Below are 19,711 nucleotides of genomic sequence, written 5' to 3'. Positions count from 1 at the left end.
AATATAAGTGTATAAATAAAGACAGGTACTAGATAAAGTAAGGTCAGCCTTAGTGTTTAAATGGGAGTCTCACCTGGAATGACAGAAATAGTTTTCAATGCTCGGAGAACCCTGAACGTTCTCAGCGCCGAGACATTCCCAAGGTCCACAAACTCTGTTATATATCTGTAACAAGGTAGGATGACACACAGAACAGAACCCCATGACACACAACACACACATGATAACACAACACACACGCACGCATGTACGCGAAAGAGCACGACACCAGCACCAGCACCACCATCGAAGACCAGGAGGGGAAACCATGGTGAGAGAGTACGCCTGTCCGACCAGTGGGAAGAGAACGAAGGAGGAAGAGGAAGAGGAAGAGGAACTGAAACAAAACCACACCTAACATCAACCCCGGGACTCGCCCTCCCCGCAAACACAAACATCTGGACTGTCTTACCTGGGATAACTGAAATTGTTTTCAAAGCCCTCAGAACCCTGAACGTACGCAGGGCTGACACATTGCCTAGGTTTACAAACTCTGTTATATACCTGCAAGGTGGATCAGATACAGTTACTCAGCAGCCGTCCCACACACAGGAGAAAGAGAATAGATGGTTACAGAATATTTGAATCAACATTTTCAGTGCGGTGGGATGGACTAGTGTAGATTGAAGATGCTGTGGGGTTTTCTCTGTACCTACTCAAGTTCACCTTCCCCAAACGTCGAAATAACTTATTACCATAATCATCAAACACGTATAACTAAGTGTATCCTTTATAGGACTGCAAACAGTAGAAACACTGGATTTTAAAGTCATGACACGATTCTCAAAACCCAAATTCAGAAGTAGTTTCAGGCAACTACATTTTTAGGGAGATACATTCATTAACATTTAGAGAGTTCTCAAAAACAAGTACCGTTAATGAATGATGGAATTCGTTTTCCTAGTGCTTACAAAATACATTATTTTATATAACATGTGACCTGTTACGTTAAGATTTAGTCAAATTGTGTTTGTGTCTGTGACAGAATATAATACAAACTAAATCTACTGTTTCAGGTTTTGGTTATATTGCTTATACAAATGTCTGTCCTCATTGTTGAGGGCAGCACTGTCAATGCCAATGAGTCAACATTAAGCTGCCTCTATAGTGCTCATGTCTAAAATGACTCAAACGCAGCAGCTTATTGTCATGTGGAGTAATGTTAAGCTAAGTTCAAGATGAAATTCTAGATAAATATAAATGTTGTGTTTTTTACATACATAAGGTTTTCATTTTTGTTGCACTAGAGTTAAAGAGTCAATGAATTTAAATCCTTTCAACCTGCTGTCTCACATCCTTATGCAAAACTGTTGCAGTGTAATATCACTATTTATCACACTGAAATCAAACCTTTTGGCCTCGTTTGCGGTGATTAGATTTTTTTTTTTTTTAACATTTGACAACACTTACTTTAAAGCTCCTGTGAGGAACGTTCAGTGTCCATTCATTTTGATGCCCCCCTGTGGCGCTTCTTATGTTATTGCTTATCTTGTCCTGAATGTGTTTGTCTTTATGAAAAATCTTCTGCTGGTTTCTTTTAACAGTCAAACAAATCATGCACTGTAAATCTTTGCTGTGGAAAATGTAAACAAAGGCTGTTTCCATAGCAACCTTCCGTAACTCACTTCGATGGAAGATATACCCTGCGGCACTGGTTCCAAACGTTAAAACATGACATAACCAATCTTGTCAATGACGGTCATGTTTGCTATTGTAAGGCATATAGAAGGCATCAGTATTACTGTAACCAGCTAAGGAGTCCTCACAGGAGCTTTAAGTAACTGTTCTGCAATGTGTCTGTTGTGAAAGACTATGAGGTGAAATACTTACGCCATAGAGATGACCATGAAATCTAACCAGTTCCACGGGTCTCTGAGGAAGGTGAAGCCATCTATGGCGAAGCCTCTGGCAACAATTTTTGTGAGCGACTCAAACGTGTAGATACCTGTGAAGGTATACCTTGTACCAAACGAAAGAGAGAGAGGGAGTTCAACTATGCCAGAACATTAAAGGATGTGAAAAAAAAAACTGTGAAAACTTTATGAACTTGTACTTACTCTACTTGTTTGGACCACTCTGGGGGGTCACTAAATGTCATGAATATACAGTTGGTCAAAATGGTACACATGATGATCATGCTGAATAAAGTGCAAGACAGGAGTTAAGGAAAAATTTGAACAGAGGCATCCGAAACATTTCATGTATTGAAATACCTAACTGAAATCAAACTTTAGAGTTGAAGCTAAGCAGGAGGAAGAGCGCAGAGAAAGGAAAGAAGACAGTTATTTAAAGCTTTCAGTGCATTAGCTTCACTTACTATCTTAGAGCCAGAGAAAAGACACATGTTTAAAGCACTGACACTTCTGTTTAAATATTTACTGCAAAGAACAGAAACTGAATCTCTTGAAAGGATATGAATGTATCAAAATCTTAATAGCTATTCGCCTAAATAAATTAAAAGGGCTTATGATGTACAAGGAGGGCGTGGCACTGAAGCGGAAGATTGTTTTCCCTTTGTTTATGACTATAAATGTCTGTGGAGAGAGAGAAAAAGAGAGAGGGAAAGATAACAAAACAGTTAGGACATAATCAGAGCTAATTATAAGTCACAAGATATTCAGAAGATTGTCTCTAAAAAAACAGGAAGAGTGCAGGACGACTGCAGCTTCACTGACGAGCTGATGTGAGTCCTCAGCTTACCTCTGAGTCATGGGACAACACAGCCTCCGTTTTTACTCGGCCACAAGAAACGATACTAAAATCTACTTACATGGGGCATTTTGATAAGTTACTGTGTTGACACTTAACACATGTTGAAGTCTTTACCCGACTAGCACGGAGAGAAAGGTGCGTACAGAATATCAGATGTAATATTCTTATGCAACACAAAGAAAGGACAAAATATGAATTAGTTTAAGAAAACAGATAAAGGTTTAAAAACAGACACAGGATGTAAGATGTGCTTTTCTACACTGACAACACTCCCTCTGTGTCCAGCAAAATGAGAACCAGGTCTATTTGTTACCCCCCCTCCCATCTCGGTTACATCAGACAGAAACCATGACAGTAGTTGTATAACCCCCAGCCCCCCCCCCCCTCCCCCCTCCGAGACAGCAGACAGGTGCATGGGGAAGCTCTCCCCTCGTCGTGGCCAAACGACTCTCTTAGCCCAAGTTTAAAGCTCTTACTGGAAGAGAACCGCAAATGCTGTCATCGATCAGGGCCAGATACTGCTGACTCCAGGCTCTCAACAACCACTCCCCACCCATAAACAGCACCCAGGCCAAGTGGGGCTGAGGCACTGGGGTGAGGCAGCACTGTGTGTGTGTGTTTGTTTTTTTTGTACCTGTGAGGGGTTTGTGTAGACAATGTAAAGTCACAGTGAGACAGATGAGCAATATTTTACAAACAAATTGGGTTTCGGGGAATTGAATTGTTCCTGTTTTTTAGGCAAAACATAGAGTTGGTTTGGATGAATACCTGTGAGTTAGCAGAATGTTTTTCTCCTTTTTTCACCACATCCCCTCGTGTGTATTTATGACAACACTGACATGTCTTTAAAGAGAACATACTGCTTGCTGTGTTCCTAGTAATGAAGAATAATGAAGACCTCATTTTACCTTTAGATTGTTTTTATCCTTTTGAAGAATTTAGGTGTGGGTAATGTGAAACAAAAATACCCCTTTAAAAAAAAAATTGCTGTTCATTTATGAAGCTCATGTTTTTATACATCATCCAGAGCCAGAACCAAAACCCTGTCCCATCAACAATGCTAACGCACAGTGTACAATTTACCATTTGTCCTTACTACAAAACTAAATATTGTATTTAGCCTTATGAATACTCAAGCATTACCACACCCAGTTTAGGAAACAGAACTAACAGTGTTTGGGTCTTAGATTGAAACTTATAGCTCACTGCAGTTTACAGCTTTGAGAAACTCGGAACTATAAAAGAAGAATTCAAATTGACCAAACAGCACTTCAATTTACATCTTGCTATCAAAAAACTATTCAGCAGAATACATGCATTAAAAAGCAGCAGGTGAAAAAGCTGACCATATATCACTTACAAAGTCTCTGTGTTCAGCTGTAATAATCCCTGCATCCACAAATAATGACACATTGGTGGAGTGCACACATGTATGATAGAGGCATTTGGTCACTATGCATAATGGTACCTGAACTGATAAACAAACAAACGCGCACACATAATGAGTTCACGGTTCACATCACAGGAAACACTGAAAGAAAACGTTGAAGCGTCGAGAAGCGTCCCAAGACAAGTGGTGTCCTGAAATCTAATTAAATTATAAATAGCGGCTGCAGTCTGGGGAAAGACAAAATGAATTCTCTGCATCAGAAGACTCTCCCTTCCTCTCCCCTCTCAGGGTCCTTTTTGTCTACCGAGCATCTGCACTACTTAAAATATCCTATTTATTATTCCTGTCACATGCAGAGAACACTTATCTATAGCTAATCAGCCCGATGCCACTTCCTGTCCTAAACACAGGAAGTAGAGTCATGTTTAAAGGTTAAAGCTTTCTCCTGGAGGTCAAGTGAAGTTCTGCTGATCCAGCGAATACAGCAAGTAGAGGGAAGCAGAGGTTGTGAAATTAGTAAAGGCTCATTAGCAGTTTGGAGATGACCTGCATGCATAACTATGATAGGAATGAGAGATCAATGTAAGCATGGTAATATGAAAGATTTTGTAAAGTGTAGCTATGAAGACACCATCTTATAGAAAACATGGCTGCTTTCACTTCTGTTTAATCTGAGCTTAACAGAGGCATCTGTTATGCATCCGACTGTGACAATTTGAAAGCAGGAAAATCTGCTGTTGACGCAAACTTGGCGACCTGGCACAACTTCAACAAGGGATGCAAATGTCAGGCAACTTCCCTAATTGATCTTCAGACACATTAATCGATAGCTTATCAACCATTGAAGCTTCTACAATACTAGATGTGTGCTTTTTCTCAATGAGAGCTTCATTGCTTATTGTCCATTCAGGGTAAGGGTTAGCATCGAAATTATGGACCTTTAAATATATCAATTTCATAACTGAATTATAAGGCATAGAGAACACGTGATAGAAGGTCAACACATTCAAGAAAAAGGGGTATTGGGGGCTTGACAAACTGGAAATTTCAAGTAAATGCACTGGCAAACATCTATTCATATGGACATAAACAAAGCAGCTATGGTAGCAAACAGACAAATGGAACTCAAAATAGTGCATATGTATCACAATGCAAACTAAATCTGCACCCATAGTTAAAAACATTTGTACTTGGCCATACACGTTTGGAAAAATAAAAGCTCAGCAGAGCTAGCTGCACTGTGAGATAGACGTATTTGCTGCGAAGCTGATGTTCCTTGTACTCTGCCGAGCGTTAAAAAAAGGCACATATGCAAGAAACCAGAAGGAGAGGAGACTGCAGCTGCAAGGACAGCCTGTGTGTGTGTGTGTGTGTGTGTGTGTGTGTGTGTGTGTGTGTGTGTGTGTGTGTGTGTGTGTGTGTGTGTGTGTGTGTGTGTGTGTGTGCGCATGTGTGTGTGTGTGTGAGTGAGGAGGGGGAATAGTGGAGCAGGATACGGAAAGGGGCTTGCAGGGGTACGGGACAGCCGCGAAAGATAGAGAGAAAGAGAGGCCAGAGAGACAGAGAGAGAGAGAGAGAGACAGAGAGAGAGAGAGAGAGAGAGAGAGAGAGAGAGAGAGAGAGAGAGAGAGAGAGAGAGAGAGCGAGAGCGAGAGAGAGAAATGAGGAGGTGGAGGAGGAGTGATGCAGAAACAGAAAGCCATAGAGCTGCAGAGGGGAGAGAGCCAAACCTGAGATGGATGATGGGTAGACAGAGGGAGGAGGAGGAGGAAGAGGACTGGGTAGGCATGCAGCAGAGAGAAACTGAGAATGAAATGAAGACGTTAGGGTGGCCAGAGAGAGCAGAGTGAGATCTAGACAAAGGTAGCAATAGAGACTACATCATGGAGACAGCATGCTGTACTGCTCTTAATAATCCTAGGACCCCAGACTGACACAAACGGGTCTATTAACTCACAAAACTGACCAAGCTGATGGCTTCACAAATGGCTGTTAATTTAGCATCAAAACATTAGCAAAAAAAAAAAAATCAATTAAACATTAAAACTTGCAGATTTGACAATAAATCAATCATTTATTACACTTTTAAGCAACCCTCTCCTGCTTCAGCTTCTCTTTGAATGTTTCGCTTCTTTTCCATGTTGGGTGGTATCAGGAGGGGTTTTCACAATAAGGATTTTAATAAGGGTCTTTAGGTTTTTTTTGTTCGACAAAGCCCTCTGTTATTTGCATGAATTGCAAAACAGCATGTAGAGTTAATAAACATGATGACTTCATCGCTTTTGTATCATTTTAACAGAGAGCAGAAAAGTATGTGTTGTGACCTTCATAAACACTAAACATACTGAAATAGGAACTCTCACAAAAGATTAGTAAAAACATATCTGAATTTTCTAAGCTTCTTTGCGAAACTGGAAAGAAGAGATAAACTAAACACACCAAATCTTTAGCCTCTTGATTAAATCTAGAGGGATGCATATATATCTACAGTTAGTCCACTTGAAATTTATGACTAAACAGAACAGATCTCGCGATGAGATTGAATTTAATATCAGTGCAGCCGCCTTCAACATGTACTACTCTGTTTCAGCTTACTGCAGTGAGGACAAGATAACTGGTTCATGTCAGAAACTGAATAAATATGACCTCAAGCTATAGCAAACTACAACTACAAGCTGTAACATTCCTGCATGTTCTACCATATCAAAAAATGCGTCATCCCTCTGCTTCATGTGTCTGCTGTGCTGCAAAACCCCATTTTCCCCTCCTTACCCCACCCTCCTTCTTTATACAAACCTGGCTAGCATTGAAGGCAACCACCCCTCCCCTCCCCTCCCTGCTTCACTCAGCCCAGCGCAGGAGGATGCTGTGTCATCAGAGACTGAGGACTCAGACAGAGCACTAAAGCCTGGCCCTCGCTCTAATTTACTACACCCTGAGAAGAAAAAAAAAAGAAAAAGAGAGCGCCAGTGAGGAGGCAGCAGAAGGAAAGACAGAGGGGGAAAGGAGTGTAATGGACAGAGACACAGAGAGATAGAGAGAGAGACAGAGATGTTGGGAGCATAATGTAATGGTGTGTACAGTGCTACATGCTGAGATTCAGAGGCTAATGCTGCTTCAGCTGGAAGCTAAATGCAGCACTCATTTTTATGTGCTGCCCTGCAGAAGCCTGAACAGAAATGACTTGACTGAAATATAGAACATATGCGTTAAAAATGCATCCTTAAAATGTATCTAAAACACACGCTTAAATAAGTTTAAACATAAAGCTGTTCAAACGACTTCTTGTCCAAACTGCACAGCAACCAATTCATGCTGAATCATCTTCATGTTTGCACATGGAGTCTTCTCTCCAAACACAAACATGTTTACATGACAAAAAAAAAAACGAAAGATAGAATAGTGAAACGCCCTGCATCTTTCCTGTCCTGCTCCTCTTGTATGACCACAGCAGCTTTAACATTTCCCTAATCACAACGGACATTTGAAAAGCCAAGGCAGTCCTCTGACCATCACAGGGGAAAACAAGAACTGCAACGCTGCATTTCTCTTCCTCGCCACTACCCCCTCTTCCTCTTTTTGATGCATGAGTGCTGTGATCAGGTTTCCTGCAGCTGACGGTAACACACACACACACACACACACACACACACACACACACACACACACACAAACACTTAGACACACTCATTGACATAGAGCGCAATGGTGAGCGATAGGATGACTGTGGGTGGAGTAGAGGAGACGAGCAGCCTTGGAAGGTGAGGACAGAGGCAGCAGAGCAGGAATGGATGCTAACTGTGAACATACTCAGAGGCACCTCATCAGGTGGGATAAAGGACAAAGGCATTAGTGGATTAGGATAATGATTGAGATGAATAATAGTAAGATGGAGAGGAGAGGTGAGGTCGTAGCCTGTGACTCTGACTGAACTTGCTGACTCGACATATGAATGGTTATGATGGAGTAAGCAGATCTTGACTAGGCAGAATGAAGGGAGGTCCCACACTATGACATATGCAACACATATAGGGAGCATTTGCTATAGCCTAACAGTGAGATGAGATATTTCAGACAGTCTAAAAGCATAGGGTCCTTTTATATTTCTTTAAAAATACATGTCCACACAGACATGAATACATAACCCACTGCAGCACCAGAACTATTAAACAATTACAAGTACAATATAGAGTCTGTGATGAGAACCATATCTGGTCTATGCTCATACACTATACAGGTATCTTTTAAAACATTAACACAATTTCATAATACCAATAATGGTAAAGGTCAAATGCAAGGAAAGTCAGTTTTCATACTTCATAACAGATCTCAAATTTACCCCAATTACATATGCACGCTGGCAGAAACCAGCATTTACCCATTATCGTACAAATCTTTCGATTTTTTAGCAAATTGAATACTCTTACACAAGCAATTGTAACTCTGACACCTAGCATTTTCAATTGGTACTGCAGTCAAAATTCTAAACATTGAAGAGAGCTGTATCCCCCCCGCTCCCTCCTCCATAGAGTTGAAAACGACTGGTTGCTATGTCGCGGACACTGAAGTTCTGTATTAAACCAGCTCTGCTTCGGTCTATATTTAAGTATATCCAATATTTACCCTGGTTTTACCACGTTTCTTGTAGTGGAGCTTATTAGAAAATGCAGAGGCTTTGAAGGTCAGGTAAAATCAGTTATATCTGAACCAGTTGGCTTGCCCACTTTCATCCCTGCAACACCCGTTGGTTTGCCTGAAAAACCTAGAGGCGTCTAAAAATCGGCTACATTCTCTCGCAGCGGAATCTAATTCTAATTACTTAGAAGGACAAACTGGCTGCTGCTCTGTTGACAAGAGAATCCAGCACTTCAACATAGCATGTTTCCTTAATGTCTGGTGACATAGTCAGGTCATTTTATGATTTCATTAAGAAGATATCTTACATATTGGACCTTTAAAACTCTAAGATGGGCAACCAATTCTCGGCAAAAAATATTTTGCTAATGATTTAAATTTTCTCAATTATGCAGAGCTGCTTAATTTGGAGCGCAAAACTGACAATGATGTACATGCAATAAATCAAAACTGTTATCAGGAACAGCTTGAGGAGAAATGAAGAACTAGAATCTATTTGCATGTGTTAAGAGAACTGGATGGTACAGCATGAACGCAATGATAGGACTTTTGTACAATATAATTACTATTTCAAAACCAAACGCAACATGCTTGTTTAAACAATTTTGAGTTCAGGTTATAAATTTTTTACATGTGAAATCTAAATATACAAATTCAGCCATTAGCTCGTTTAACCTTCTTTTTAAAGTATTCTAACATCAATTAATTCATAATCCAATATAGGCTTTGAAGTATTCATTCTGCCTTCATGGAGATAATGTGGGCATCAAAGTATTCATCACAGAGGCCGCAGTGAGAAAAGAAACTAGACATTGTTTGAAGACTGTATTACTGTCTTCCAAATGATATGGGTGTGATGGAAATGAGCATTTAGAACATCTGAACATTTCTATCATTTAGAATGTTTTAGCACTGTTCTCTTTCACTAACTGTAATTAAAAAGAACAACTTCAAAAGAAATATATCGCACTAAAGAGTTTGAAACTTTGTGACTCTCAAACATCGTTCACTCTGTTTTTTATTCACCTGGTTTCATTATATTATTTTTGCATAATGAGACTGAGCTGTTTGGCTGTTCTGCTCCAAACTACCATCCACATACATAAATGGCTCAAATGTATGTGGCCAAAAACAACTATGTTGCAAATGCTCTATAATCACAGAGGAAAGTATGGAGATGTAGATAAAGTCCCACTGCTCAATTAGCAAAGCCGGGACAGATAATGGGAAAGGGATGCATTCTTTCCTGTGGCCACCACTGAACTAGGATCGTGGATCAATAGATCATAAAAGGCACGTACACTTGATAGTTTCATCTGCCCTATGAGGAAGTGCTGCTGCCTGAGAATGCACGTCCTGCTGACTGGGCTTCTTGCTGCTGCACAGGCCTCAGATTCTCTTTCACATTATATCACCACTGCCACCACACAGGAGACTGGCTGCTCCACATGTCTGCACAGCTGAAGGTTTAACAACACGCTCCTGCCCTTTTCTCTCCACTTCCTGTGCTCTCCTGCCATCTTCTGCTTTAACTCGTTCCTATTTTGCTTATGAAAAGCCACAGCCAGGCCACAGCCAAGCTAGAGCTAAAGTGATGTGGGACAAAAGAATAAAATACCTTGAACTCTCCAAATAATAAAATGGAATATCATTAAGAGAGTAAAATAGGAGGGATTGTGCCATCTGCACCTGCTTTACATTAATTACAACAAAGATAGGTGCAAAAACGATTTGGTTTTCAACATGATCTTGAATGATAGCTAGTTGACCTTCAACAATGATATATAATACAGTGATCTATGGGTGTGTTTGTACATATCGCTTTATCTTCATTTCTAGTCATAATTTTCTCCCTTACTTTTTTCTTTTAAATACACACAAGGTTCTTGTGCCCTAATGCAAGGATAAGCACTCAGTGAAGACGCCCCTCATTCCAATTATGCCCTGCTGATAAGTTACATAAACTACCTTATGGCCCTTAGTTGCCACCGCAATCAAAACAGCATTAACACCTTCAATGGACCCAGGCCCCGTTTATTGTTGCTGGATAGGTAGTGACAGTGCCGAAACTACCTATCCTACCACATGACCCCATCTGGCCCCCAAAACTCAAACGTGTAGACTAATGGGCAGAAAGAGCCAGGACATCACCGGGGGTTGTCGAGTGGGAAAGTCTTTTGTCCGATTAGTCGCATGACACCTCAGGAAGGCCTGACAGTGAGCTCCCAGAGCCACCACGCCTCTCCACGCTAGCTCTCAACCCCCACCATACCCACACACAGAACATCTATAGCTTAACCTACTTTAGCGCAATGCCATCACAACCCAACAGCATCGCCACCTTCAACAGACCCAGGCTCGGTGCATGCAAGCTCTAGGTAGTGAATGGGAAGATGCGGACCCAAATGGCCCCTATGAATAAAATGCAACTATTCCTGTTTCCAACATTACACAGGGAGAGATCACAAGAGAAAACAAAAATGAGGGAGAAGAGAGATCTTAAAAAGAGGACGGGTAAAGTAAAACCAGGGTAAGGTGCCCCTATTGGGACTTGTACTCACCCCAAATGCTAGGAAAGATGTAATTTACCATTGGTAATGTTAGCTTGGAAGTGGTTAAATGCTTACTTTAGCTGTGTCTCTAATGAAATCAACTGGTTTTTAAATAAGTTATTGAAACAGATTTAAGTTTATTTCATGTTTTCATATCTGTATTTTGTATTACCTCCTAAGAACATTAAAAGTTAATATTAGTCAATGTTAGCCTTTAGCCACTGACTAGCTGAAAAGGGGTTGAATTTGAACATTAGCTGTTGTCTGCTGGTAGATCATGGGTTATCAAATGTTGTTTAAATTTAAAACATGGTCAAAATGTCCCTCCTGACTTTCACTAGGCTGTTCATTTCTTTTTTTTTTTGCTATTGGTCATAAATATAAATCATTAATTCATTTAAAGGACTTACAACCTGAAGCAAGGAGTATGCCATTATAATCACCACCTGAGCTTCCCACCCTGAGCGAGATGTCAGATGAAAATGGCTGCCACTTTAAAATATTCAAGTAAACAATGGAATAATGTCTCAAAAAGGGAGAAAAATACACTTTTAGAACTCTATTTCTTTTACATCCAAACATGGACATAAACGCTGTCCTCTGTTGTTATCTAAAGACCTTTTTTATTTTATTTTAGATTAATGATGGGTCTACCCTTTTGTTGTCTGGGTCACATCATCCCTTCCGTTCCTAAAAACTCAAATCTTGGACTTAAGTTCTTTGGAAGGAAACCCTGTTACAAGTGGCACACAATCAACGCAGTCAGTTTTGCTCAAATCTAGAAACGGAGTTACTGATTATCTGACAAACATAACAGTGTTAATCTATGCACTGCCACAAGTCCAGTGCATGCAAAGAAGGACATGTGGTCGGTGTGCTGGTAATGTATAAGAAGCAAATAATCATAAATGTATAATGTATTGATCTCAATAATGGTGCATGAAACATCACTTGCATTTAGTCGTATTGATTAATCATACAACAATGTGGAAATATGAGCAACAATGGCAACACTGCAGATCAGGATGCAGACCACAACAACAACAACAAGAGCACAGTAACATAAAGAGCCTATAGTACCGATGATGATGAGTTAATTGACCTAGTGCATGAATGACACAGGGTAATAATGTCGAGTTTCAGAACAGAGCTGTTATTCTTTGAGTTCTTTTTAAGCTGAACTAAAATATAAGCTAAGCTAAACTAGTCAGATGCTAAATGAAACAGGAACAGCCATAAAGCACAATAATAGCTAAACTATGACTGTTCCACTCAACTGCACACATCAAATCCAATTTACATTTAGGTTGTGCGTGTGTCACTAGTGTCTTTCGTCACAAATAATACAATTTGTAATTTAAATGATAGCCTGCGATGACAGAGGTGAATCTGTCATTTCCTGCTGCTGTTACATCCTCTTCACAGTTAATCATCAAACAGATAAGAAATCAACGTGGCAAAATCCTTTATGAATGTTACCACTGCACAAGATTTTCATTCCACAGCAGGCCTGAAGTGTTGACTACTTCACTGCAACTCAGTTGTGCTTTAATTGAACAGATGAACTAAAAAAAAAAAAGAGGCTTTCCCATGCACCCGTGTACGTTAGGATTAAAATAAATGATATAAACCTAAATAATAATAATTTGTCAATACTTTTGTTTATCATTTGATATGTTTACACTGCTGGCAAATTCACATGGGTCTTTAATACATTGAGAAAATGCTTCCCTATTTAAGTGTTACTGATAGATTGTGTGTGTGTGTGTGTGTGTGTGTGTGTGTGTGTGTGTGTGGGGGGGGGGGTGTATTGGGCCTGTGTGCAAACTCACTTTCTCGTTCTGATAGTATGGATCTAAGTCCTGCAGCGGTATGGCAATCATGCCAGGAGGAGGATCGCCGTAGATGAAGGGCACGCTCTTCCCAGCCTCCAGGTCACTGTTGGGCTTGAGCTCATTTTCGTCAGACGTGTCACGGTGACTGCTGTCCGACCTTGGCTTGGGTGGTTTCTTGTTCTTCTCTTCTTGGATGCGCTTCTCGATGTTAGCGAGTGACTCTGGGGTGAATTTCTTGAAGCTGTCAGGTCCTGGGGGTGCAAAAAGGGGTGCGGCCATGTTTTCATCCTGCAGCTATTGCCTTTTTATTGGTTTTCCATCCCAGACATCCAGCTCTGAGAGAGGAGAAGAAGGGACACAGAGTAAGGAAGTGAGCAAGAGAAGATGTAAGGTGCTGAGCAAAGAGATAAGTCATAAGTGAACCAAGATGGAGAAAGAAGGGAAAATATCATTCTTCAAGAATAATAATCTTGCCATGAAAGCCAGTGACAAAAAATGATGATCAAATAGATGGGGTGTTTTAATACCTAACCAGAGGCTTTGCAACCCTTTTCTGTATTAGTGTTGCACAAAGCTTCGCAGATGGAATTTCCTAGTTCTGCTACAGAAAGCAAACAAAGCTAAGTAAAGCTGGAAAAGTGCAAACAATTGGAACATGGGCCAGTAAGCATGATATCTGTCCATCAGCCTTAATGACTTTAGCTCTGATCCTGTGGCACCAAAAGCTGTACTCCGGTATCAAAAACATACTGCAGACATAACTGATTTCTTCAAATTTGTTAACCTAACAGCACGAAAACATGTCTCTTCTTGTGGATATAATCACACGTCATTTGCTTTTCATCCTATCAGGAACTCCTCTGTCTGCCATTTCACAACTATATCACACAACATCCTGCATTACTTGCAGGCGCTTTGTAACTAACAATGGCGAATGAAAATGTATACAGGGAATGTTCAATCAACAAAAAACAAATGTGATGGGACTATGTTGGTGGTCTCCTTCAACATTTCTGCAGCTCATTGTCTTGGACAGAAGTCTCTTTGGTTGAGAGTAAAACAACAAATTAGAAAGTCAGAAGTATCTCCCAAAAGCTGTTAGTTAGACAAGAGTCAAGTGCTGCATAGCTATTAAACAACAAGTCATTGCTATGACTTTGTTTTGATGTTGAGATACTTTCTGCCATCTACAAATCAAATCAATTGATATATGTTAAAAAAACAATTGTTCACCCTGTAAAGTATGGATTGGGTTATTGGATTAGAATTGACCAAATATCGACAGTAGCCTACATATGTTGAAGATGCTGAGCAGAGTTAAAGGCGTATTAACTTGTAAATTTGTTATTTTTAGTTGTGCAACAAACCCATCCATGTTCCTTTTATGGATTGGGAAAATGTTGAACCTTTACAGAAGTCAGCTGGCCCATGTTTTAGCCTACAGTGACATCCAATCTGCTCTCCAAGGTAGGTTATCCTACTGTATGAATACAAAACAATGACAGGGAAAATAATTATTTATACACTGCTAATTAAGAGACATTGACTGCTAAAGTGGTTTAAAAAAAGGTTAGCCGATAAAATATTACTGCTAATTATTTAACCTCTGACTCGTTGTTTAAACAGAAGGGCTGTAATAACGTTATCAGATGCATCTCTCCAGGCTCCTACGAATGAATTCCTTCCCCTAGTTTTCTGTTCGATAACACTGTATTAGACTGTCTACTCGGGCTCTCAAAAAGGAGGCAGTGTGTGCAACATTCATGACTTGACGACAGTGTTACAGACCTGAAAATGAATGAATGAGCTCAGACAGTATCTCCGATAATAACAAGCAGCTCAGCCGACCAGAAGAGGTTCTAAGTCCGATGCACGTAACCGAAGCTCGGCACAACCTCCAAGTCTCCTTCCGCCGATGCTACACCAACTGGACCGTCAAGGTGATTCAAAGCAGGGTGCAACAGCATCGCCAGCAGTAGGTTACATGTAGACTTTACGAATAACATTGGGTAGATCCTTAAAAAAGATACACTTAAAGGCGACCAAAGGGGAATAACCTGATATTTTGCAGATGATGCTTTCGATGTCCACTAACTCAGTAGGTCAAATGAAATCACACTTTATAAGACCTTAAACGTGGGCTCGTAAACACATGTAGGCTAAAAAAAAAAAAAATATACAGCTTATCCTGCTTCAGGCTTAAAACAATTTCTAGAAAGCCTTTGCACGTAGGCTAAACGGTAATAAAAGCGCGAAACATATAACCGCCCACGTTTTCTTTTAGCCTAAATCCGCGATGAATCAAGTGAATCTGGAAATTAAATAACAACAAATTGAAGAATGACAGAGAAAACTAACACATCAGACAGCCTCGTTTGCCCTCGGCAAAAAAAAAAAAACTGCTTGTCGCTGTCCGGTTCTGATCAGCAGCGAGTGGCAGAAATGCTCCTGTATGCTGCGTCCTCTGTGACGAAGAAAAGGCATCCAAACGCACCACGGCTTCCGTCCCGTCACTGGATAAATCTTCTATTCTGCTCATATGCACCCTGACAACTGATGGAGCTAAGCAGACACCGCGGTGAGGAGGTGATGGAGTCTAGGGAACTTACATCAGAGTCGAAAATCCGTTTTTGTAAGATCCCTTATTTCCTGCAGCGTGGTCTAAACAGGCGAGTGCCTGTCTTTAACTGTATGTCCTGTGCAACTCCACAGCATCACTGATGTTACGTGAGCCGTACAGGCCCTTGAATGCAGCTCCTCTCAGAGAGAGCAAATATTAAAGAGGCCTCAAATAACCCCGCATATCATATTGGGGTGGATGCCACGTACTTCATGTCTGAGCTGAGTCAATTTCAGCAAACTTGTGATTTAGTGACTGGAAATGTTGATGAGTTATGGCATATCTTTAAAACACGATTTGGTTAGAAGAGAAAATGGGGAAATGATGAAACATGGGACATACGGCCAATTTAGAGGTGAACACATGTAAAGCTAAAAATAACTTTGTATCATGCAGGCCAAACAGACATTCAACCTTAGAATAGTCCAGTGAATAATAGCGAGGCGCTGGTGTGCTATAGGGCCAAAGCCTGAAATACTGCAGTGTGGTTTATTGCTGCTATGGGCTCTAGCTTCTCAAGCTAACAAACTACTAGGTCAAAAGAATGCACAAGCCGTGTACTGACAACTAATCCTTAGCCTTAACGCAAAGCAGCAATTCCATACAATGCATACTATTACAATAAACCGGGTTCAATGATTTACAGCGAAAAAGAAAAGGAAAAAAAAGAAACTAAAATGGCCTTAAAGCTATACCACACCCCTATAGCAATGTATTATCATTAAGCAGCAAAGATCCAAGGGTTCCATATAATGCGGGTTTACAAAGTCACCACATACAAAGGGATTTTTTATGGGGATACTGCTAGAAAATACCAGAAATGGGTGCCACGGCCCCTTTGAGGACTGCCAAAGTAAAGACGCACCTTCCTCCTCACGCAATTCAGTCTCCAAGGGGAAGGAAGGGAGGAGGGGGGGCGAAGAGGTGGAGAATGGGGGCGGGTGAGGGGGTGTAAAACTACCATAGTTATAAAAAATAATGGTAGCGACAAAAATCGCTACATTAAATACTTTGACAGCGACGCATTATTCACGCATTCGGAACATGTCGGCGAGTTATTGTCACCACTCAGAGAAGTTTGACGTGATTTAACTTCTTCCCCATCCCGTATGCGTATGTTTCCCATACTGACACACTGAAATGTCATCCCATCCAGCGGCAGGCCAACACCCAAAATAACAAGCTGTCTGACTGGTTTCTGTCATAACACACCTAAATTGCATGTTTTCTCTCTGAAAATCACATCCTACCTACTTCTTAGTATTTTCTCGCATACATATTATGTACTGGCATTGAGCCCTCCATCGAGAGCACGGAAAAGATGCTGAGAGGGACCGCTCTGCGGCAGTCGGATGCAGTCAGTCGACAAAGTAGGACTGCGATCCATCCCACGACATAAAATCCATGGCAAAAAAGAAAACAGATTGTCTACTTACTTTTTCTCGCATTAACAGAAATCCAGACAGCCGTTTCTGAACTGCAGATGTAGAAAAGAGAAGAGAGTAACTGCGGCTGTCGCCATATTGTTGCTGCTATCTTCCTTCCCAGTGCGTGCGGCTACCCTGCATAATTGATGACTCTCAGCAAATTGTTAGGGAGTGTCGGTAAATGCCTTTAGTTTCAATAACGGACAAGAGACCGCAGCATCGTAAGCAGAAAAAACACTGTTCATGTAGGCTAACAGCAGTCATTGATATTCGAGATGGGATTGGTATTACATTTGGCAAAATATTTTTTGTTCATCTAGATGTGTCCTAAACCTGTGTATAACTAGCCTACATATTAATTTAAATAATCTGATATTTATGTCTAATAAGACCATAATAAGACACATTTAGGACCATTTGAGCTAATAATAAGAGTTTATGTAACCTGTAATATATAATGTAAAAGGACACCAACACTCACTCTTAACCCATGCTTACAATGCCTTAAGAATGTGCACTTTATTTGTGCAACAGAAAAAATAATTGAACTTTAGTGTTGGCTATGATGGTCTATATGCATGACTAAAAATCATATGTTATTTAAAAGTTAATTCAGTTCTTGGATTTTTGTTGAGTTGCACCTGCCTGGTTAAACGGACATTAATCAAAAACTTGTGTATAATTTGAGGTATAAGCAAACATGAACAGGACCCTGAAACTGAAGCAGCTGAATTAAATTTACCTAATATGTGCTGTACAAATTGTAATTGTCTAAATGTAAAGAAAAACAGTCTATTTAGATGACTGAAATCCACCCCAATAAACCTTCTGAACAAAGTTTCAAATGTCTCTGAATTCAAGTGTAAACCTCAGTAATTCTGTAACTAGATCCACATTATACTTCCTGCTGACAACAGATTTGATGTCATCAAGAGCCATGATCTTGTATTTCCCATAAAAATCTCTGATATTGCATAATACCACTGTTGTAATTGTAATTACATTTGTGGGCAAAACTGCATGGAATCATGCAATTATTATTCAAAAGCATGCAAGGCAAAGCATTTTCTGTTAAACCTTTTTTTAAATAGATCATGATCCTAAATTAGTCAAATGTATTGGTTATATTGTGGCATTCCTATGGCTCCTGTAGTATGTGATAGTTATTTTCTTACTAAAAAGGGAAAATCTACCCTTACTGTTCACTCAGGAGGAAGTGGTATTTGAAACTGGATCAAGTGAATCTTCATGACTTAATCAATACAGATCATTTTACAAGATGATGTCTTAAAAAACAATATTACTTACTTATAAGAGACATAAAAGACATAATAAAGAATTGGATATGGGTTACTCTCCAAACAGGGAGTCATTTTATGTTTCCATTTTTAAAAGTGTTAATGTTTTACTGTAAATGTTAAATACTGTCTAATGCAGGAACAACTTTTGTGCAGTGGGAACAAACATGGACTTGTGTTGTGACCCTTATTTCAAAGCCTTTAACGTTCATATTACTAGGTTAGGGGAACTAACACAGTATTTTGAAAAAGACTCAACAATGTCTCTATCTTGTGGACATTTTAGGACCTGCAGCTTTGTTGTTCAGGAATTCAAATGGTTCGCAACACTAAAAGATACTCAGTGTGGTCAACTAGGCATAACAAATCTATTGAGCTTGATGTTAAAAAGAATAAGGTCAAGGACTAGATTATTTGGTCATTTACAGCCATAATAAGACTCAGCTGGAAATATTTTCAGTAGGTGACTAACTCCTTCCCCCTTGTTTTGTGTGTTTTTAGCACAAAACAATAATCCACCGGAACATCTTTTCTTACAGGAAAATAGACGGAAAAAGCAACATTTGAAGCCGATAAGTATTCAGCTTTAAGGAAAAGTCAAGGCGTGCTGGTTTAGTTTAGATGGTAGAGCAGATACCAAAGGCTGCAGTTCCCCTCACACATGGTAGTCCCTGCACTGGTCCAGGTTCAATTCCAGGTTTCGACGTTGTGTGGTGCACGTCATCCACCCACTCTCTCTCTCAACACATCTCTGTTATCTTCAGCTGTCCTGTCAAAGCAAAGCAAAAATATTTTCTTACAATCATACTCATTAAGATTGTTTTTAAGAGGACACAATTCTTTGGCTCTTGGACTGCACTCTGGTTGAAAATGGTCATGTTTGGGTACTGGACAATACATTTACAGTATTCTTCTGACAGGTTAAGCCAGTGCCTAAGTACTCTCAACACAGTATCACGTTAACCCAGTTTGTGATTACACATTAAGTCATTTAGCTACATTCCAGTTCAGATGCAGTACCTTGAACTTTAGACTACTTGAATACAGCATTGCATCAATAAAACCTGGATTACAGATTTATGAATTTGACCCTGTCTGACTCTGACATTGGCCTCTTCTTTCTTAGCAAAGCTGCCCCAACGTCTTGGGTAAGTTGGGAGTAAGGGGAAAAGGCATCATCTCTTTGCACATGTTAGCAGTCTT

At 40.1% G+C, this 19,711-nt stretch overlaps 1 protein-coding gene across 1 annotated transcript in view; it reads right to left on the bottom strand.

Moving 5' to 3' along the window:
• Positions 1-17,356, bottom strand: part of scn8ab (sodium channel, voltage gated, type VIII, alpha subunit b) — a 56,443-nt gene extending 39,087 nt beyond the window's left edge. Inside the window, exons 1-6 of the mRNA XM_061042633.1 lie at positions 17,220-17,356; positions 13,161-13,498; positions 2,455-2,573; positions 2,097-2,186; positions 1,870-1,998; positions 452-543 (exon numbers count right to left, since the gene is read on the bottom strand). Coding sequence (XP_060898616.1) covers positions 452-543; positions 1,870-1,998; positions 2,097-2,186; positions 2,455-2,573; positions 13,161-13,442 — 712 coding nt within the window. The 5' untranslated portion in view covers positions 13,443-13,498; positions 17,220-17,356. The remainder of the gene's footprint in view (positions 1-451; positions 544-1,869; positions 1,999-2,096; positions 2,187-2,454; positions 2,574-13,160; positions 13,499-17,219) is intronic.
• Between the last annotated feature and the right edge of the window lie 2,355 nt (positions 17,357-19,711).

The sequence above is a fragment of the Labrus mixtus genome, chromosome 7 (genome assembly GCF_963584025.1).
Source record: "Labrus mixtus chromosome 7, fLabMix1.1, whole genome shotgun sequence".
Lineage (NCBI taxonomy): Eukaryota > Metazoa > Chordata > Actinopteri > Labriformes > Labridae > Labrus > Labrus mixtus.
Note: the sequence above shows the minus strand (reverse complement) of the source record. Positions and strands in the feature narration are given on the sequence as shown.